The sequence below is a fragment of the Opisthocomus hoazin genome, chromosome 10 (genome assembly GCF_030867145.1).
Source record: "Opisthocomus hoazin isolate bOpiHoa1 chromosome 10, bOpiHoa1.hap1, whole genome shotgun sequence".
NCBI lineage: Eukaryota > Metazoa > Chordata > Aves > Opisthocomiformes > Opisthocomidae > Opisthocomus > Opisthocomus hoazin.
The window spans coordinates 21,701,837-21,722,313 of NC_134423.1; the positions used below are offsets into that span (position 1 = coordinate 21,701,837).

General features: G+C 45.4%; 1 protein-coding gene across 4 annotated transcripts; it reads right to left on the reverse strand.

Moving 5' to 3' along the window:
* Window positions 1-748: 748 nt before the first annotated feature.
* On the reverse strand, window positions 749-20,121 carry FSD2 (fibronectin type III and SPRY domain containing 2). 4 transcript variants are annotated; one of them, XM_075431727.1, is made up of 13 exons: window positions 19,984-20,121; window positions 17,203-17,987; window positions 17,027-17,122; window positions 15,759-15,992; window positions 14,464-14,486; window positions 13,329-13,450; window positions 12,096-12,251; window positions 10,888-11,022; window positions 9,904-10,057; window positions 9,387-9,520; window positions 7,315-7,447; window positions 3,927-4,103; window positions 749-1,644 (listed from the first exon to the last, which is right to left on the reverse strand). In XM_075431727.1, the coding sequence occupies exons 2-13, from the start codon at window positions 17,944-17,946 to the stop codon at window positions 1,392-1,394; spliced, it is 2,361 nt and encodes a 786-aa protein (XP_075287842.1). In that variant the 5' UTR covers window positions 17,947-17,987; window positions 19,984-20,121; the 3' UTR covers window positions 749-1,391. The 4 variants fall into 4 exon arrangements, with proteins under 4 accessions (XP_075287842.1, XP_075287843.1, XP_009938569.2 ...); XM_075431728.1 differs by having other exon boundaries at window positions 19,972-20,121; XM_009940267.2 differs by lacking the exon at window positions 19,984-20,121 and adding an exon at window positions 19,667-19,960.
* Between the last annotated feature and the right edge of the window lie 356 nt (window positions 20,122-20,477).

The window sequence follows — 20,477 nt, forward strand, 5'->3', positions numbered from 1 at the left end:
TGTAGATAGCTCACTGTCACTAAACCCATCTTCTTTCGAGGCTTGCAAAGCAACCAGGTATCCAAGAGAAGCTGCTACTAATCACTGCTGTGACGACACACTCGGCTCCTGTTTTTATGGTTTCTGCAAAGCCTGTTTTGGGGAGACTTTTTTTAGGCTATTTGCAGAAGAAGAGACAAGCTTTTGGCACGTGGTTCTATGTCAGATCTCTTCAGTTTGCCAGGCTCTGTTTCTGTGTAGGGACCCTGTATGTGGTAGAGGCCGCTGCCTGTTCCCAACTGCCCACTAGACTGGAAACTTGAACCGATGATTGTTGTAATGAATGTGCAATAAATCTGTGGAAAAGCTTCTCTGTTAATGACTCTTGATTGAATTCAGGTAGTTCTGACATAGACAAATGAGGCCCTTTAGAGCTAGACAAGCCTGCTTGACAGGCGGTGCCTGTCTGGTGTCTGGAAGTGAAGCCTAAGCAAAGGCGTTGCAGCTGAGCGCTGGGCCGAGTACTCCCAGCCCTCACTGGACACCCAAAGCTCCAGGGACGTGGCATTGGGGTGAGAGGTCTTCAGCGCTGAGGGGGAAAAAGACCTGCGAGTGCAGAGGACATACCCAGGTGGAGGTGCACATGGCCAAAAAGAACAAGCTAGAAATGGCACTTCAGATTTCTCTTTAGGGGCAATGAAGTGCACTGCAAAGGGCCTCTGTTTTGTTTTTGCTTTTTCCCTGGATGAATGAATGAGAAGCATGGGCATTCTGTAAAAATGGCTTTTAATAAAGAGACTGTAGTGCATGCTTGGGTATTTCAGCGAGCCTCTCTGTGTGTGGTAGGCGCTAACAGTTCACACTCAAGGGAGGCGTATTTGATTATCTTGTGTCACAGACTTCATGTAGCGACAAGAATACTTGATTGTGAGATCAGCTTCATGGCTGGAGTGTTTTCAGCTCTGTCTAGCAGCTGTACAGTGATTATGCTTTTTGCTATTTTTGTTTTTCCTTGAATTTTTAGCTCTTCAGCAGACACAAGAGTGGAATTAATGACTGCTGTGGAACAGGGGAGTTTCCTAGGCATCAAATGGGTACTGGGGGAACCAGTGATCAGCTGCCACTGCTGCTTGCTGACAGTGTCACCTCTGGAAGGGTGGTGTCCATTTCTAACTGGTGAACTCTGGGACGCTGATGGATCTTGTGATCGTAAAGGTTTGCTGCTGAGGTCCTACCTGAGAGGGCAGAAACTGTCGTAAGGACTCAGGCCTGGCAGCTGGGTTGGGTCAGCGTTGCTTTGCTCTCTGTTGGGAGGGAGCTGGTTTATAGGGAGTGTGACGGTGCAGTTAGTGGTGAAAGAGGGCATTGCTCAATGCAGGTTACATGTGGACATGGTGGCCGCAGAGCGCGGGTTATGGGAGGGCAGTCCATGGGGGTATTGCAGTTCCAGTATGTATCCGTAGGGTACCAGGTGTTTCGAAAGCAAAGCAGGGGTGGACGTAATGCTGGAAGTGCGAGTTGAACGCGTAAAGGTGCTGGGCAATATCTGCATTGAAAAATGACAGTCTGCAGTTCTCGTAGTCCAGCAGGATGCCAATCCTTCGGGGGGGGACAGTAATTCTGATGTCTGGTGTCATCCCGCTGTGCAGGAATTCATATTTGTGCCTGCGGGCAAGAACACAGACAGACAACCTGAGGGCACTCTCACAGGGAAGCGCTCTGTGCACACCGGCGTGTTCCATGGTACGCGTCTGGCGTCGCAGCCCCAGCCCCACCCACACTGCTGGGTGATGGCTGCGTGTGCCGAGCATGGTGTGCTCTGTGCTTCCGCACAGCCGTACCCGCAGTGCCCAGACCTGCCTGTCCAGCCCCTGTGATTAACCAGCCTCCTGGTTCACGTCCCAGTCTGTCTGCGAATGGATGGGTGATAGCGCCAATACGGATGAGGTCAGAGCACAACATGGGACTTTCTGTAGTGTTCCATGGCTCAGAGCGCGCTGTGGGTGTCCTGTAAATGGGAGGGTGCACCCTTGCCACTACCTTTAGCCTGAAGTTGACCCTTCCTCCATGAGGAGCTGTGCTCTGTTAGGTCTGCCCCGGGACACCGCCTGCCATTCCCCCAGCCTTGCCCCCAGGCAGCTGTAGGTGCTGCCGAGGAGCGAGCAGGTGAGAGGACTCAGCCCCATCCTTCCAGGCCCTGCCGAGCTGCCTGCGTGCTCCCCGAGGGCCTGTGGTACTGAGCCCTCTTTGCTGCTGGCGTTAGGGAACTGCTCGCGCCCACCTTCGCCGCAGCAGCGGTGAGGGAGCAGAGGCTGCCTGACTCACAGCATGGCCAGGCGTCCTCCGGACAATTGGACATCATTTTTCAAACCCCACTCTCTAAATGACGTCTCTGGCTGCTTTTCCTACAGGACCTCCCTGCTCAGCCAGGGCGGTGTTGATGGGGAAGTTCCAGTCTTCGTGCTCATTTACTAGAGGGTGATGTCTTTTAATTGTGATTCTTGGACTCTGGAGGCCAGGACGGTGCTCTGTAGGTAAGCAGCTTTGTCATGAGGGTAGCCCTCTTCTTCCCCGTGTAGTCACTGTTTGAGTAATGCTGAGGTCCTTTAGCAGTTACTCAAACAGCTCTCCCTAGTGTGGCACGCTGCAACTAAAAATATGAGACTTTTATGGGAACATGTGCCTTTCTGAGTAGAAATGAGAAGATTTATTCAGCTGAAGTGAGTTATCTGGCATTTCATAAGGGCCAGCTTCTTCACTAACCACCTCCTCCACCCACACTGCTCAAACCTGGGAAAATTTCCCTGCACAAATGGGTATGACAGTGACTCAAGCTGAGCAATGGCCCAGCTCCCTTTTCTCTCTGAAGTCCACGCTCGTTGCTCCAGAAGAATGAGAACAAACCTCAATGTACCTCTTAGCTCAGTGTAGCAAGGAAATCAAATTAGGCTGCCTGCAGTGTATGGGAGAGTCATTAGCTTTAGTGGGTTTGGTCTCCTTCATTAAGCAGCATCTCTTGCTGTGTGGGAGGCGAATGCCAGCGCTGCTACGGGCTCTGCCTGTGCAGCAGGGCAGCTGCTGAGGAGCCGAGAGCAGCAGGCGCCTGGGGAGGAGCGTGTGCTCCAGCCCACGGAGCTGCATCTAAAACCTCTCCCTGCCCACCAGCAGGCAGGGGACGGGCAGACTGGGCCCTGCTACACCACCCTTACCATCTGCTGACTGTGCGTGCTGGGGGCACTCGGGCCGTGTCCAGGCTCCCTGCTCGAGGGGACTCAGCAGCACCCTGGCAACTCCCGTGGGCTGAGCGGGGAGCCACTCAGAGGGGCAGCAGGCAATACTTGGGGATGCCGCAGGGTGTGACCTGTGTTCTGGCTCCTGGACTCTTCACAGGGTGCCCGAACCTCCCGTGGGAGTCAAAGGCAGTGATGCCAATGTAATGGTGTCCGGGGGGGAACCAGCAGGTTCAGCTGAAGCGTGAGGGGAGCTCACATTTCTGCATGGCTGCATGGCCATTAGGTACTTCCACAGGTAGGGGAGAAATCAAAACCAGGTGCATACAACTGGGTTTAGCCAGATAACGTAGTTTCTAGGTTACACAGATCTACTACTCCCTCTCTTCCAACTGATGTTTTGGTGACCTAAAACAAGGCTTTTACAGCTAACTTCTGTAACACAGATTTTATTCAGATTTGTTCCTGGGACTGCCTATTTCAATGTGAGAATGTCATTAAGCAGGAGAATTTGCTGAAGGGTTCCAGTATCTTTCCAACACAAGTTCACAGTGCCAGCGGTGGAGTGCCACAGGCACCTGGTTAAGTGCTTGGTCTGGGCTTTGGTACAAAATCTCTGGCCGCCCCCTGCAAGCAGGAGCTTTCTGCTGCTCTGCCTCCAGGTGTAGGTGTAGGAGGTGTTCCTGCAGGGAGAGCTGGAGCCTCCACAGCCCTTACCTCGATGGCGTGATGATATGCCTCATGCACCAGGATGAGTTGTTTGCCCCCAGATAACCATGTCTCGGAGTGTTTTCAAAAGCCACGCCGATTCTGTACTCTGTATCTTCCTCAACTTCCACCTCCCAGTAGTGCTTCCCTGGAAATGGGATCAGACTGCCCAGGATCCCAATACACCTGTGGGAAACAGGCAGCAATATGTGCTTTGTCGGGGACTCTGCAATGCTATTTACAATGTTTAGGTATGTAATGTACCTGGACATTAGGTATCAATAAAAGCCACTTTTGCTGTCTCCTCAGCAGTGCAGCATGGATTTTTGTCTACAGCAAAGTCCACATACTGAGGACCTGGCACAGAACCTGCAGGTTTCTTTGTGACACCTACCCTGTTTTCACCTGTGGGTAGCTTTGTATAAATGAGTGCCCTGGGCACTTGCAGTAGGGAGACCAGCATCCTGTGCTGCCTGTGTTTTCTGGGAAAGTTATTACTTGCTAGAAAAGAGTGCGCTCTGGTGAACCGCAGTATAGCAGGGGGAAAAGGCTACAGATTTTGTATTTTCTTCCCAAACAGCCCAGGGCTTTACAGTCACTCCCCATCAGGAATGGAGCACTGTAACAGAATGAAGCTCCTGGGGCAGCTGGAGAGGAGGAGACCCGCTTACGCTGTGTGTGGAGAGACCAGCAAGAATTGAATGCGGTAGCAGAGCTTGGAATAATGCTTATACCTGGGCCATGAAAAGTTTTAACAGTAGACTGTGGTTCCTAGCGTTTATGATAGGAACCACGTAGAAGATGACTCTTTAAAAAGATGTGTAGGAGAGATAGACAAAGACCATATACCACAGAGAGACCCTTCAGCCTGATTTACAGGCTCAGAGTCAAAGGAGTTGGGTGCTTTGAAGATGCAAGTCTGTAAAAACACAGGTTCTAAAGAAAGAAAGTTGGGCAAAATAGCCCATGCCAAAGGCTTCTGAAACACCCTAACTCAATTTAAGAGGGCAACATGAATCCTGTAAGACTACGCCTCAGCTTTTCCTCAGGAAAAGTACACGGTGTATTAGCTGTCATTGCTGCCTCACAGGGGTAGCAGGTTTAAAGACACACCTTTGGTTTTGGATGGGGAGTCACACACCACCTGTATGTTTCTGTGGTAGGGTCGTCTAAAGTTGTAAATTACAAAAGCACTCTGAGCTTACATACCTCTCGGTAATGCTGAGAAAGCTGCACTCAGCTTGGGGCCTGGTGCATAAGGACGGGCATGCACAGCAAGATAGCTGTACTCTGTGCCACCTCAGCAGTAGTCACTTAAAGCAAGCGTACAGTTCATTACAAGTGCATGTAGATGTCTTCGAAATAGCTTAAAGGCTGCTGAAATCTGGACTCAGGGAGGCTGTGCTGCTACAGCTTGAGAAGGAAAAGGAATGATACAAAATGGATGGGTAGACATCTGTGAATAAAATATTACCCTAGTAATGAGAGTTGCAAAGCCACCAAGGCAAACCTGAGTCAGACCGTAGGAAACCCATTAGTCTTTCGGATCACACATACTTCAGAAAGAAGAGTTTGCAATGTAATTTCCTTGTAGTATGACTGTTAGTCATTTCAGCTCAGGAGCTTTTTCTGCTTCTCCCCCCCCAGTATCTTGGCATGAAAGAGGCTTCCGAGAGTTCACAGTGGCATCAAAAACTCAGCCTCAGAGTTCAGAATGAGATGAATGCCAGCTCTGGCTGATTATGTAAAACATAAAAGCACCCTGTGGAAGTGGGATGAAATCCCATTTAGGCTTATCATGATGACTTTAATGAAGAGAATCTTCTGTCTCATGGCTCATTCCTACCAAGCCCTCTAGTAACATTGCATTTCCACGGAGGGACTAAGTTGTGGGCTTGTATTATTCTATGTCTGCAGATGCCCGTCCTAGTTATATGTTGTTTCCATGGTTCTGAATGGAAATATGCATTTTGGCAAGCTATGTCTCTCATTTCCATGGCAAAGAGCCTAATTCTGTTTTGAAAGTAAAATCTGTAGGCCCAAATAGTATCAGCTAGATCATTCAGCAAGAGGTAAGTACTCAAATCCCTCTCCTTTCCTCAGCACTTGCTGTGGTTTGTTACATAACTGTGCAAATTTAGCTCAAGGTACCCAACATGTGTAAGCAGGTTTGTAAGTAATTGTGGCTGGCTGCATCTGTAATCCTCTTTATGAACTTGCATTAACTTCCAAGTAATGCTTAAGTTCCAAAGAACAGCTGGAGAGAGATTTAAACTCACAAAAGTAATGAGAGCTGCTGAAAGCCCCATTAGACACTTCCTGGCCTCTATTTAAAAAAAACCAGACCAATGGTGCTTCGAACAACATGAGCCTCTTTCAAAGGAGAGGATCAGGTGCCCAAAGCACCAGTAGGGTTTTTTGCCCATTCTGTAGTATTTGCTGTAGTGAACAAGTTTTACATAAGGTGAATGTCTGGTGGTTTCCACTGGGCGGAGCTACATATAAACAACCCCCAGATCTCCCTGTGTGAAAATGAGACCAAGGAAGGATGGGCAGAGCCTCCTGCACATTATGTGCAAGGCTCTATCACCTCAGCAGCTTGCAGAGGAAGGGGCAGGAGAGAGGGAGCAACAGCCAGTAGAGAGGCACAGCTCTTCAAATCCTGGAAGTGTGCAAGTGCTGGATCACTGTAACTAAAGGAGAACCTATAATTATGCTTTGGTTTTTTTTCAGTCCCAGTAGTGCAGTATTAGGAGTATATGGGGTTTGCTTATTTTATTCTTGTGATATTTTTCTGGGGTTCTTGGGCTCTGTAAAGAATTAAATGGGAAGGAAGTTTTGGTATTTTAAAAGAAGTCAGTGCGCACATCATGCAAAGGGAGATGTTGTAGATAATATGTATCAGTCACCCTAGAAATTCTCAGATAAGAGCAGCAAGCCGCAGGGAGTTCAGTAATTGTGCTCAGGAATGATAACCCCAGTGAAACCATGGGGCCTGAATAAATGGATACAGAGTTTTACTCTCCAAGGAACTATGGGGAAAACCTACATTTTCAAAGCGAATAGTTATCTTAGGAGCCCAACTTGAAATACCTTAAAATAAAGCTGATTTTTCTAAAAGATCAATGATTTGTATCTTAAAAGGACCAACAAAGACGTTTGCATTTGTCTAAAACTGAGGACAACCACAGTCAGTTATGCAAAAACCAAGACAGAAAAAAATGCTATGTGTTATACAGTCTGGAAGTTTTACTTGGTTGGTGCCTGGCTTGAACGTGAGGAGAGCTGCAATTCTAGTAAACCTTTTTAGTGCATTTAAATTCAAGGTACGGGTGTGTTGTGGGCAAAGCAGCCACAAACCACATGGATTACTTTCACCTGAAATTCTTCTGCATACCTTGTAAAGCTGTTATCGTAGACAGGCAGATCACACTCCGGGTTTTCCAGTTCATCGCATGCAATTGTAAATCCATCATCTAGAATTGCCAGTAAAGGATGGGCTGTGTCCTCGTTAAGGAAGAAGTAGGTGCCTGCAAGAGAGGAGAATGCCTAAGGATAACTCCAGCCACTCCTTACAGCATTAGGGTTTGCAGCAAGGGCGTGGTGAAATGTTATTTGGATCCACAAAAAGATGAACCGGTGCTCTGGAAGGAATCTTTGGCTGACACTGAGAGGACGTTGTTGTCCATTTGGAGTTTTTCAGATAAAGAGGTGATTTACAACTTAACACTGTTTAGCTACAGCCTTGTGAAAGGCAGAAAAGGGGCCTTAACCTGCTTTTGAACCCAGCCAGGGCTCAAAGCTGCAGGCATTGCGCAGGAAGTAGCTATTCAAAGATGAGGGGTTGTTCCTGCAAGGGGCTGTCCAGTTTGAAGTCACCTTCCTCAGAGCTGAAGTGATCTATTTTTAATCACCAAAAGGAGAAGGGGGGCTTAAAGGCCTCTCCCTGGCCTCACTCTTCCACATAAATGCTGGGCACAGTTTGAAGAGAAGGGATCTCTACCAAAGTGCCACAAGCAACATCCCTTATGCTTTAGCACCTCCTCATCAGGTCAGGCCTCAGAGAGGTACATCAGCCCAGGATAAAAGTCCTTCTGCCTTTCTCCCTTCGGAGACTTCACAAAGCAGGTCTGACGCACTGCGCTCGGACGAGCAGCCATGTGCGTCACAGCTGCTGTTTGTAGTTGGTGTTTGTGTATCCACCCCAGTAAGTAAGAATCAAAGGTCATTCCCAGTGTTGGAGGTGAGCGCTTGCAGCTGACAGATAAATTTGCATCGGCTGTTTGCATAATGTAGACTCAGAGAAGATAAATCTCTCCATGCTAATCCCAAATGAAATCGTTATAATCAAACTGCAAGTTACTTCAATGCAAATACAATACAAACAATGACAGGGCAATTACGGGCATGTGCTGCTGAAAACAAACACATGCTGTGCAAGCAGAATTGGCAATTTCAAATACTGACTTTGATTTAAGTAGTTGAAATACACACAAATCAATGGTAATGCAATGACAGTCTTCCTCTCCAGGGATTTAAGAATGACCATTTCTTTTCTGTGGTGTCACTGATGTGCAGCAGATGGGTTTCTTACTGAAATGTAGCCCTTCGCAGATTAACGGATGTGTGGTCAGCTTGCTGAATAAGCACAACTTGTAAATCTCTCACAGAGGGAAAGTGCAGAAAAGACACAGGTATGGTGTGAATGCATCTGTGAGTGATGCGGGAGGTTTGAGACACCCCAGTGAAGTTGCAGTGTCATTATAGCAGTGGTGAAGATGAAAACAGGTGTCTACCTGTAAGTCATTCAAACGAGCTTTGATTAGATGGCTGGGAGGGGAAAGGGCTTCCAGCCTCCCTTTGGGGGAGAAGGTTAATCCTTGCCTAGCATGGCACTGAGAGCAGAGATGGTAATGCTGTGGCAGTTACCAAAAGCAAAGCTTCCAGCTGAAAGCCTGACTGCTTTTGTCCTGGCGAATAAAGGGAACCAGCCCTCAGAGCTTCCCCAGCCAAGGTGGAGACGTTCTTACATATACACAGGAACGTTCTGCGTACCCAAATGACTCTGGGAAGTGCCGACTGACTGTCTCAACCATACTTTCCAGCAGCAGCAGCATGACAAGGTAATCTCTGAAGTAAAGTAAAATCACAATCCAACTTTCTTCATTGGTGTGTCAGTGTTCGGCAAGCTGGCAACATCTGGGGGCGTTGGGTTGATCTAGTCTCTTAAAATGAGCAGCTTTCAAGTATCAAATGTACTGGACAGAAATAATATTGAATTATAGAGCTAAAGCAATGCACTTATTGTTTCAAAAAGTGTTTTCTTCACTCCTAAGAAGTTACCAAGTGTGTAATTAGATGTAAGAAGTTAGGACCTGTTCCAGAGGCCATTGAAACCAGCAGGAATCTTTCTGTTGAGATAACAGATGCTACAATAGGCTGCTGGAGTTGTTCTGAGCTGTACAGTACCTGTGGTGTGTATCAGGACAGGTTCGCTTCTTTCACTGGAACCACCCAGGTTTACGGCTCTAACACAGATGCAATAGCTTTGTGTTGGTTGGAGGTGAATTAGGACTTCGCAGTTAGGAATCCCAACAATAGATCTACAGAAAATAAATCAATGGAAAATAATAGGGTAGAGAACAAAGGTAAGCCTTTCAGATTATTTTTCTGAATAACAAAGAAGAAATTACATGATCAGCTTCTCTTGTAACCCATCAACAACACTCTACCTTGTACAGTTGTCAGTAGCGGGGCTAAGAGATAGTCTGTGACAGACTATGCAGATTATTACATTTGCTTCTGCCCTTTTCCCATACTCTGTATAGTCATTTTCGATTAATATTTATGCAATTAATTTTACTAATAGGAACATTTATGAAGGTGAATTCACCAAAGGGTCATGAGTCTTTTCTTAGTGCTATCTGATGCCACATGAAATGGTTTCATCTCTACCAGTCATGGACTTCACAGAACAGCAACTCACTCGGAAATAATATCATCATTTTCTTCATCTGTCAGCTTGGACAGTTCAACCGTGTAGGAGTCAACGGGGTTAATGTCTTTAGATTCCCAGCACACCAGTGCCGCGTTTTCACAGCTTCGGATCTTTTTACTGTTTATTGTGGGTGGTGAAGGAGCTAAAAAGTAGGCAAAAGAACAATTCTAAGCAGTTGCTTGAAGATGTTTCTAACAAACATGCTTGGAAGACTTAAAAAATAGAACAAAGTTGTTTACTAATACTATATAGTTAAAGAGACCTGGTTCCCCAATGGACAATAAACAGGAGGCAGGGTGATTAACAGTACTATTCAAAGACTTAATTTGGACTATAAAGCTCCCAAGAGAATTAATCTGAGAACATAGAGACTGATTACACAACCCTTTTCTTTCTATCATTGGTTTTATCTCCCATAAAGGTGCATCTCTTCTCCGATCTAAGATGTCAGAGACATCTGGAATGACTGCTTAAAGGTCTCATTCTGGCTTGCTCAATTTGATGTCAAGATTTCACAAAAGAGAACCAGGGTCTGTAATTAATCTTGTTGCGGTTCAGCTGTTGGGAAGACTTCTTGAAGACAGGCCATGCTAATCAAAATGTGCTTGACTGAACTGCAGTTACAAAGGGCAGCACAGGTGGATGCACAAAATATACACAGGCCAACAAAAGGAGGGCTGGCATCCACCTGGCAGAACTGGGGGACTTGAGCCTTGTTCTGAACCTTATTCTGAGCTCCCCTACATGGTTGCATTTAAGTTATTTTGTCTCTGTGCTTCTGTTTCTTTAACTCTAAAACAGGGACAGTTGGCCTGATAGGCTCTCCAAATGAAGGTAGGAAATTCCCCTGCAGTCAGCAGACTTACATCAGAAGAAACAAAGCGCCCAGAAAGCATTACTGGCATAAAATTCAGAGGTGACTGTGAATCTCACTGAGAAGGTCAGATAGTCGTATGAATAAAATATTTTTACCTGTTACATAAACTGCTCTTTCACTTGGTGGACTGATACCAGAAGCATTTAAAGCACTGACCCAAAATTCATACTGTGTATTCGGCAACAGATTAGTAATGGTGCAGTACGTTTCTTTGACTTTTAGCGTATACTCTGAAATGAAAACGACAAAGCATTTACAGTGCCTTTACACAATTGCCCACCCTTACCCAAAGCTGCCTTGAATAATAGAGTTGAGGCGCATTGTTTTGTGTGCCGAGTTCAGGCGGGCTCCTTGTGCTCCATACCCTGTGATTAGCTGTCAGGCTGTTTCACCATACCTTCCTCTAAGGAGGCATAACTCAGATAACGCATCAGCTTCTGAAGGAGCCACATCACTCAGGGAAAACAACAACAACAACAACCAAAAAAAAAAAAAAAAAAAAAGAAAGAAGGGTCACCCATCACTGAATTTTTTCTAAAAAGACTCTGCATGTTCCCACTCCCAGGATTCTGTCTGGCCAGCTTGCCCCAGCAGCGGCACACGAGCTGAAGCTATTTCACTACTCATTCTTCATCTTATAAAATTTGGACAGGTTCTGCTTTTCTTTCTAAACTGGCCATTTGGCACTCTACTGGCTTCCACTTTTACTGGAGAAGTGATTGGGTGTTTCCAGTGAAAGGTTCTGCAAGACTATTATTAGCAAAGGCAGTTTTGTCACAAGGCTGGGACATTTTAGGCTGGTTCTGTGGTTCTTTTTTTGTGCGTGTGGGTGATGGGGAGTTACAGCCTATTATTAGCACTGAGATAAACTGTAAGATGACTGTGGGGGTTTCAGTGGGCATGCCAGTAATATGATGATTTGGTCTCTAAAAATACTGTGCCTTGCAGTGGATGCAGTACATGTGTGTCTAATGCAGTGCCCACACCCCAGCAAAGGAAATGCTGCCACTGAGACCTGACTTATCCATGCCCCGTCCCCTTCCCACTCCTGCTATCCCAGCTGCTGCCCTGCCATCTCTTTGCTCCTGTGATGGGTCCTGCTGCAGCCAGCAGCTTGGCAGACCTGGCAGGGGAAGAGTGACAAAGCCAAAGCAGGAAATGTGGTGGCAGATATGACAGCTTTTGTGGCAGAGAGGGTGCACAGAAGGTGCACTGTTGTCACAGCAAGTCCAGAGGCACTTTGGAACCAGCTGGTTCTGCCAGTGGGGGGCTGAGGTGTCCCCTTGGATCCAAGCCTCCTTACCTGCTTGTTCCTCACTGCACCTCTCGTTGCTCACTGGTTTATAGCACAGTTGGTAGCACTCAACAGTGTCATCTGAGAAGAGGCCCCAGCAGACTCTCAGTGAGGTGCCAGTTGCTGAACTGGGAGCCTGGGGACTGATCACAGGGGGACAAGGAGCTGCAGAGGGGAAAACGTGTCAGTTTTTGAATGTATAAGCAACAAGGTATGTTGTTCACAGGCAAACACCTCTCCTCTCACAAAGGTGTTTGCACAAAGCCTAGGCATTGAATAGAGTCATATTCCTCCCACATGGAGAAAAGTTAGGAGCTGACCCTGTAAATAATAATTATTATTGCAGATAATAATCAGGTCACTGGTGTATGAACTAGTCTTGCTTCAAATCAAAACCAAAACAACAAAATACATACATAAACCTCAGCCTAACCCTTCTCTGTAAACTCTCCCTTCCCTGGCTCTGAGGGCTGCTGTTCCCCATGAGCTAGTACAGCCCTGCGGGAGCAACATCTGACACTTGCTGCATGGCTGCAGACCAGCCCAGCAGCCGAGGAGTCTCTGGAGCAAAGATGATGGAAAAGCTGCGCAACATGGGGTCAGCAGCACAAGCAAACAAGCAGCAAATGCTATTTTAAGAGAACACAATGTATGGGCATAAAAGAATGCATATTGTTCTTTCTGACTATTCGTGGTGTGCCAGAAAAGATTTTAAATCTTTCATATTTTCATTTTTTTAATTATTATAAATTTGTTTGGGTTTTGCTCCATTTCCTGTGGATGATAGGAAAAAATGTTTGCTAAATAGCAGAGGAACAAGACACTGAAATCTGGTTATCGAGAGAAGCTGTGCAGGTTGTTTAAAGCAGTCTGGTGTCCCTCTCTACTTTGTTCAAGCCACTACAAGGTAAGATAAGTTATCACCAACTAAGCATGCCTGACCCCTCAACAGAAGGGGGAGTCTCTGTGAGTCTTCAAGGAACTCATCCAGCAAAAGCAGGGAAGACCTAACTTGGCAGTTCTGGTAATTTTATACTGAAAAAAATCATAAAAAATATATCAAAAAAATAGCTTCTAGTGTCTCTGTGTATATATGCAAACAAAAAAACCTGGAGGGAAAACTAGGGAGAAGCTAATTCTGCCTTTGCACTTCTCCTTTAAAAGAAGTAATGGACTTCTGTTTAATACATATCCTTAACTAAATGTAAATAGTCTGAAATAATGATCAGATAGGAAGAGTACCTGGAATAGTATTAATAGAGTTCATTAGTTGTTCAACTTCAGAGAAATCTATGACCCGCTCTTCAAAGTCTGGCAGTGTTGAAAGCTCTAAATTCACTTCTTTCTTTAAAAATTCTTTCAGCCTGTAATTGTGGGGGGGGGAAAAAAAGTCTAATTGGAAGTATCATAGTGTTGGAGATACCTTTCTATGGTACCTATTGGTAAGAGGAAAAGAACATCAAACTCTAAAATAACAGCTATTTCCTTAAAATAATGTTTAATAATGTTTTCGTAGTTGTACAAAGCTCAGCCTCCCCACGCCCTTTGCTTGGAGATACACGGCCATATATCAGATCAGCATTCCAAGATGCCACACAGATCTGGATGCTGACAGGACCGAGCGACCAGGCTTTGTGTGCCCCACTCACGCAGCGAGCTGGCTGCCGCATGCTGTGCTCCCGTTGGGCAGGTGAGTGAGATTTCCCCAGCACCCCTCTGGAGGAAGCAAGCTGTTAGCTCCATGACTGTCATTATTTTAGAATTTATGACACCGTTGCTAATCCAGGACCTCATGGTTCTAGGTGTTGTAAATTTGAAGCAATGGCGTAACTTTTACCTACGTTTTCATAAATGATGACAGTCAATTTAAATGTATTTTTTTTGCAACTGATTTCATGTCCCTTAAGATTTCTTCCAACTTCTCTAAGATCTTTCAGTATCTGTTTTGAGCTCCCACTGCTTGACTTTCTACCCCTCTATACTAATGCATAAATAAGCCTGTTACTAATCTATTTAGGGAGCTCGGTTTTAGGCAGATTTGTATCCAGAGCACTTCTTTCAAGATCTTTAGCAATCCTGTTTCTCAGTCACTGCAATTAGTTCCTTGACTAAGCTGAAAACAGTGATTTATTCATGCTCTAACTCTCCCTTTGGTTTTTAAAAATTGGCTCAAAACTAGTTTTGAGTGTTAAACTTCTTAAGAGCAACTTTTTCTGTCGCAGTTTAAACCAGAAATACTAAAGATTTCAATAGCTCCAGTAGCTTAGATAACATTTGTGCGCCTGAACAGAGTCCAGAACATGCAAGTGTCTCCAATATCAGGCTCAATTAGCAGGAAGGAAGGAATGTGACACAAAATCCCAGACTGTGATACTACCTGTCAACCATGGTTACTGCTGCCTGTAGAAAAGAAGAGAGAGAGTGTTAAAGCCAGAAAAGATATATTTCTTGCATTAGTCTACATCATGCTGTTGAACTGTCTTACATGAATCGTCACAAATGCAGCCCTTAGAGTGAGCTAATTGGCTCTCACCCAGCTCCAAGAGCAAAGCTGTGCCTAACTGTCCCCTCAAATGGACAGCTCTTGGCTGAATTTACAGTAAGATAACCTGCAGTATCAGGCAGGGACCAGTGTCTACCCATCCAGACCATGTCCTTCCTCAAGCATCCAAAGTGCCAACAGATCCTTCATAAACAAAAAACTAGCAACAGCTGGGGAAAATAACTTAGTGAAATTATTTGCATTGGAGAGAGTCCGAGCAGTGAACGTTACTGGAAGACAGATGTACTGTTCCTGGAGAAACCCTAAGCAGCTGAGAAGTCATGGCCAAGAGCTATTTACTTCTTGGTGAATAATGGTTCCTAGGGGTGATGTAAAACTGTTTACCAGCTAAAGAGAAAATAAGATTATTCCAGAGATGCAGAGGAATGGAAAAGTCAGGTCATGCAAAGAACCTGCAGGTTGGAGTGACACAGCGAGCTGATCTACTGGAGCAGGCTGGAGGTGTTAGGAGGTTTGTTTACTGTCCGGTTCAGAAGTTGCTGTGGCTGTGCTATAAAAATGCTCCCATCCACCTTAGTCATAGGACAGCTCAGATTAGAGCAATCACTCATCAGCAGTGAAAATTCTCATTTTTTCCCAATTATTTTTCTACTTGCTAAAGAAAAATATCTTCTTGACACCTCCTCAACAGTGGGATTCATCCATCACTTTGCAGGAGCTCCTGATGTATTTAGTTTGGAGCCTCCTGTTCAGCTGAACTTTCCAACAAAACGAGCAAGAAACATCTTCCAAAGTCGTTGCATCAGCCTGCCTGCTGTGAGCTCCGAATAGAGCAAGAGAGCTGAGCCTGCATGAGGCAACGAACACTAAGTGCTTCCAGAGTTTCCCGAGATAAGCTTTTTAGAGACATAACTCTGAACCCCAGTGAGACTCATAAATCATTGAGTATCCAAGTTACAAACTTCAGCTGCTGCTTTCTCTCTTTGGCCCCACTGACTTGTCCCACTAGGTCAATGCCACCATCGAAACACCTGGAGCAGTAACAGTACCGTGGACCGCGCACCTCAAATGGTCTCTAGAAACAAAGCCACTTGGGACTTCCCAGCTGCGGACTACTTGCAAGCAGCAAAGAACATTTAGAAGGGGCCTTGCCAGTTAAAGCTTTTTACCTTCATAAAATCAGCTTTGTCATTTTCCAGGTAAAGCTCCTGGGTTGCATCTGTCAGCTCCTTGCAGGTGTCGAGATCTTCCCCACAACTGATCAGCTGTCCATATAAAGCTTCCAGCTTCTGCCTCTTCTCTTCCCCCAGTGCTTCCAACTGCTCTTTGTACTTCTGAGCAAGCACTTGCACTGCATCATTGTAATGTGCCTCAAAGTTCTGCTCCTGCTTCCCAAAGTTTTCCTGCAAGGCATTTGGAGGTTTGTTCCTTGGTGTCAAGCCTGATCCATAGCTCAGCCAGAGAAAAATCTTACTCAGGTCTGCCTAAAATTCTTCTTGCCAGGGAGGCAATGCCAGTACACAGAGGCTGTAATTTGACTAATTTGCATTTTTAGGGATTTGTTCTAATCATTCACCGCCATTGAGGCACAAGAGAGTGTTGGATTTGGTTCCAGGCATAATAAAAGCATCAGAAATTATAACAAAACCAATGATGCAAGTCAACTGTCTCCAACCTAAGCCCAGGGAGCACAACTAGGGATATATCCTAGCCATAATCTCACAAGTGTTTCCACCAACACAGTCAAGCACATCCTTCCATGAAAGAAACCATGGCAACCCAGTGGGATCCACGGATTCGCGCTGGGGCAGCTGAGTGGCTAATGCTGGTATGCTCACTCACTGCTGGAGAAAGCACTAGGAAGGAAGATTTAAGGAGCAGGCAAGCCTTTATTGCCAGCAGCTGCCCACTGCTCAGGCACTGATGTCCTTCTGTGCCATGTGCAGCAGAGAAACAACAGTAGGTGCCTTGAGCTACTGCTTCAGTTTGACTTGCTGCCACCTGGGCCCCTTCACCTGGGCCAAGCTGACATCAGGCGAGCAGGAGCACAGCCCTTGAAGTGCTGCAGCTAAATGCAGCTGGTCCAAGGGCTGGCCTGTACCTGGCACTTCTGTGAATGAAACTGAGTGAACATCCACTCTGGATGAACTAGTTATATCACAGGTCGTTGGCCATTTAAAACTAAGATAATCAGGGAGGGGGGAGGGGCACTTTATTTCTGAATGCAAGCATCTGTGCAAATGCTTAATGTTGTTTTGCTAGCCCACTTAAAAAATTCATTAGGATGAATTTTCCTGAGTACCTCAGTCTAGGCAAACCCCAAGATAACTCTGTGCTCTCTTACCATAGCTGCTCACCTCATTAACAACTGAACACTGACAGTCAAAACTGGTCTAACCCCAATACCACAAAGTTAACCCAAGAAAAAAAGCCTTACCTCTACGGTGATGAAGATTTCCTCCAAGTGACTGGCAAAGTTTTCCATCTCAGCAATCTGCTCTTCCAACTTGCACATATTTTTATGAATCTCCTCCTACAAAAACACCCAGTGTGATTCTTAGAATATCTGAACACTGTTTTCGAGGCACCACAGTACACTTGTATTACTCTTACCTTTTCGCTTTCCACAGCGCTGGAGAGCTGAGCCACCTCGTGATCCTTGTGCTCACCAAACAGTTTGTCAAAAGCTCGGATTGGCATCTTGCAGGTAGAGCAAAAAACATCTGCTGCTTCCTCCTCCTCACTGACAGCCTGACTGTTCCACTCATCCCATGTGCCACCACTGCTAAGCCCCTCTCTGGACCACGTGTGGCTCTCAGCCTCGTCCTCTGCTCTGGCTTTGCTCTGATCTTCATCTTGAGAAGCCTTGCCAGGAAGTCCCTGTTGCTTTGTGCCTTGACTTTGATCTTTCACTGGAGAGCTGCTCTTTGACGCGTTATATATGGAGCCTTGTGATCCTGCTTTTTCTGTGTGAGCAGGTGGCCATCTGCTCTCCACCATCTCCAGACGTCCTCCAAGAAGCTCAAGCTCTTTTTCTCTGTCCTCATCAAGTCCATACATCTTAGCCAACTCTGCAACCTCCTTTTCCAAGTCATATCCAGCTTCCTGCGAGCGATGAAATTTTTCGCTACTCAATGCAGATTCCCTTCTTGTCTCCCCCAGAGATCTGTCTCCTTGACCAGATGGCTCTTCGGGAAAGATATCAAACCTCTCCTTTGATCCATAAAGATCCATGTGATAAAATATTAAGCCTTCAGCCTCAGTTTCACTAGACTCTGGGACTGGTGGGGAAGCTGAACGACCAGGTGTCTGGTCACTATTTTTATACTCTCTTGCACTGCCAGATCTGGATGACATCGATATCCTCAGCGAGGCTTTTGAGATGACAAGTCTCAAACCTGTAAAAGATAAGAAAGTTTATTAGCTACATCCTTAGATATCAAGCATGAGTTTCTCAGGCTTTAAAATGTATAGATGGAATAGGTTGGGCTGAGGAGTGCTCAGGGCCTAGAAGTGGGCGTGGGAAGGACCAAAGCTGGTGGCTTCACTTCCTAAGTGGAGCTTCTGAAGTGAAGCCACAGGAAGCTTGTTTTTTCTCACCTCAGTGCAAAGCACATCAGAGAGCTGTCTCTGGTGTGCATCCTGTGTTTTCCGAGGGGCTCATCTGTGACCCTGATGTCTGATTTCCAAACTGTGGAGTAGTCCTGTCCTCAGCTCAACACTGCGACTGTGCTTCCAGTGCACTTACTGCGGTTCTGTGCAATTGGAGATGGCCTGGTTTGAAGTCTGCTGATCCTTCAGCTGCTGTCAAGGGCTCTTTCTGAATTGTCAGTCAGGCATACTGTAGGATGCTCTCTCCTGTGACCACGGATGCCATACAACACACTAGTAAATACCCTGATCTGGATTTTTCAAGTTGCGATTCTTGATACTGAAACTTGAGATTTCTTTTAACAGTATTCTCAGTCCAGGTCTCAGGTTCTTTCTATAAACCAGGGAAAAATACTGCCCTTTGGGGGTACTCAGGTGCTGTGAAAATATACATTTTAACAAAAATGAAGCTCAGAAAAAAGATCAATGATGATCCCCATGCTAAAGCATACAGTAATGAGGAAGCCAGGTCATTGACACCTGAATTGAGAGAAGTCTGCTCAGACCTGGAGCTTGCCCACTTTGTCCACTCTGCAATGTGGGAGATGTGAAAAAAGTGTGTCGATACAAAATGCAAAGCTGTACGATAAAAAGCAGATGCGTGTGGGACAACATTAAAGGTGCAAGGGCAATCTTAATGCTGACTCCCCAAGCCCACTCTTTCCAACCAGCCCATATTAACACCACCACATGAAATAATGCTCTTACAGAGAAACAACATCATGCTCTCAGAGCTGCAGCGTCCCTGCAGCCCTCCACTGTTCACCAGCACCAACAAGATCACAGCTGCAGAACTACTCAGGCCAATTTTCTCAGCAGTTTACTACTACAATCAAAAGAGTTCAGGGAAAGATTTCAGATTAATATTAATAAACCTACAGTTACACGTAGTCCTAGCTCAGTGAAGCATATGAAAGCTTAAAAACCACTTTCGTGCAGAAAAAAAAGCCAAAAGATCAGTCAGACATCAAGGTTATCAGAGCTTCTGCAGAAGCTTTTACATAAGCTTTGCTTTCAGACTACATTTATGGTCTTCATAGTTTCGACTACTTGCTATCACTTCAAATTTATTTCATCAATATTTTACTGATATTCCCGAGGATTACTTAGCTAACAAAGTCAACACAGTCAGTGACTTATTAGAAAGCAACTTACTGAACCCACAAAAAATGCTAAGAAACTTCCAACTCTCCAGTTTGGTATCAATGACTGAAAACAGTCCAGCCTACCAGATCTGCATGAAAACACACAGAGCTCACCATTTGTCTTCTCGCACTGCAGACATGGGTGTGGATTATACAGCTAGCAATATCTTACTATAGACAAAAACACTGAAGCTAGGCAGAAATAGTATTTATGCTAAAGGTGATAAAATAAATCATGCAAATTTTAACATATTAAACAGAGAAAAGGTCTTGACACATACCAGAAAATGTTGTCTGGCTCCCGCAAAGACTTTTTTCCCCATAATTATAACAATAAAGCTTGCTTTAGAAGCTACTACTAACTAGAAAAGTGAATTAACAAGTATTCTGCCTACCAAAATGAAATTAAATTACATAAATTAAAGTGAGCATAATTAAGCTTGTCTGGAACCCTGCTGCCTAAATAAGATTTTCAGATGATTGCTCAGTGTTTGCTCAGTTTACAGGCAGAGATACAATTACAGTGAAGAATGTTTAAGTCCGTGACCATCAATTATCAAAAATATATAACAAAGAATGTTACTACCTAAAAACTTGCCTTCTATCTTAAGACGTCATAAATTCTTCTGATAGCTCAGATGGCATCAAACTTCACATTTATTTCCCCTAGTAAAAATTAATTCACATGAAAGCAATTCCCTGCCACTTCCCTACAACTGCAGTTGGAAGACTTATTGCCGTAACCCTAGACCGCCTCTTTGCTCAGATAGGGACATGCCAGCAATGAGCAATGGAACAAATATAGAAGTGCCCGGCTGTCCTTCAGCAGCGTGCTACTTGAGTGTCACCGGGATGAATGTCATCCACCGAGAAAAGGCTCTGAAGGTTGATTCCTGGAGCTGAAGTACTTGGAACAATTACACAGACCCCTTGCTAAAGCCAGGGCACCCTCTCACTTTCTGACCTGGTATTAGTAAACCCAGCAGAGTGCAGTCATTGACTCCAGGCGAGATTTCCAAGGCTGTGGAGCTAGGCAGAGTATCGTGTGGGGGATACACAAAAAGTACACACCGCACAAACAAACTCAAGCGG

What these genes read in the sequence shown, in the direction of transcription:
- FSD2 (XM_075431727.1), bottom strand. Translation starts at nt 17,946, where the DNA reads ATGTCATCCAGATCTGGCAGTGCAAGAGAGTATAAAAATAGTGACCAG. An exon ending in AATGATGATATTATTTCCGA is followed by an intron (nt 9,521 to 9,903) that starts GTGAGTTGCTGT and finishes TATTTTCTGTAG; the next exon opens with ATCTATTGTTGGGATTCCTA. An exon ending in TGTCCTGATACACACCACAG is followed by an intron (nt 7,448 to 9,386) that starts GTACTGTACAGC and finishes CCTCTCTTGCAG; the next exon opens with GCACCTACTTCTTCCTTAAC.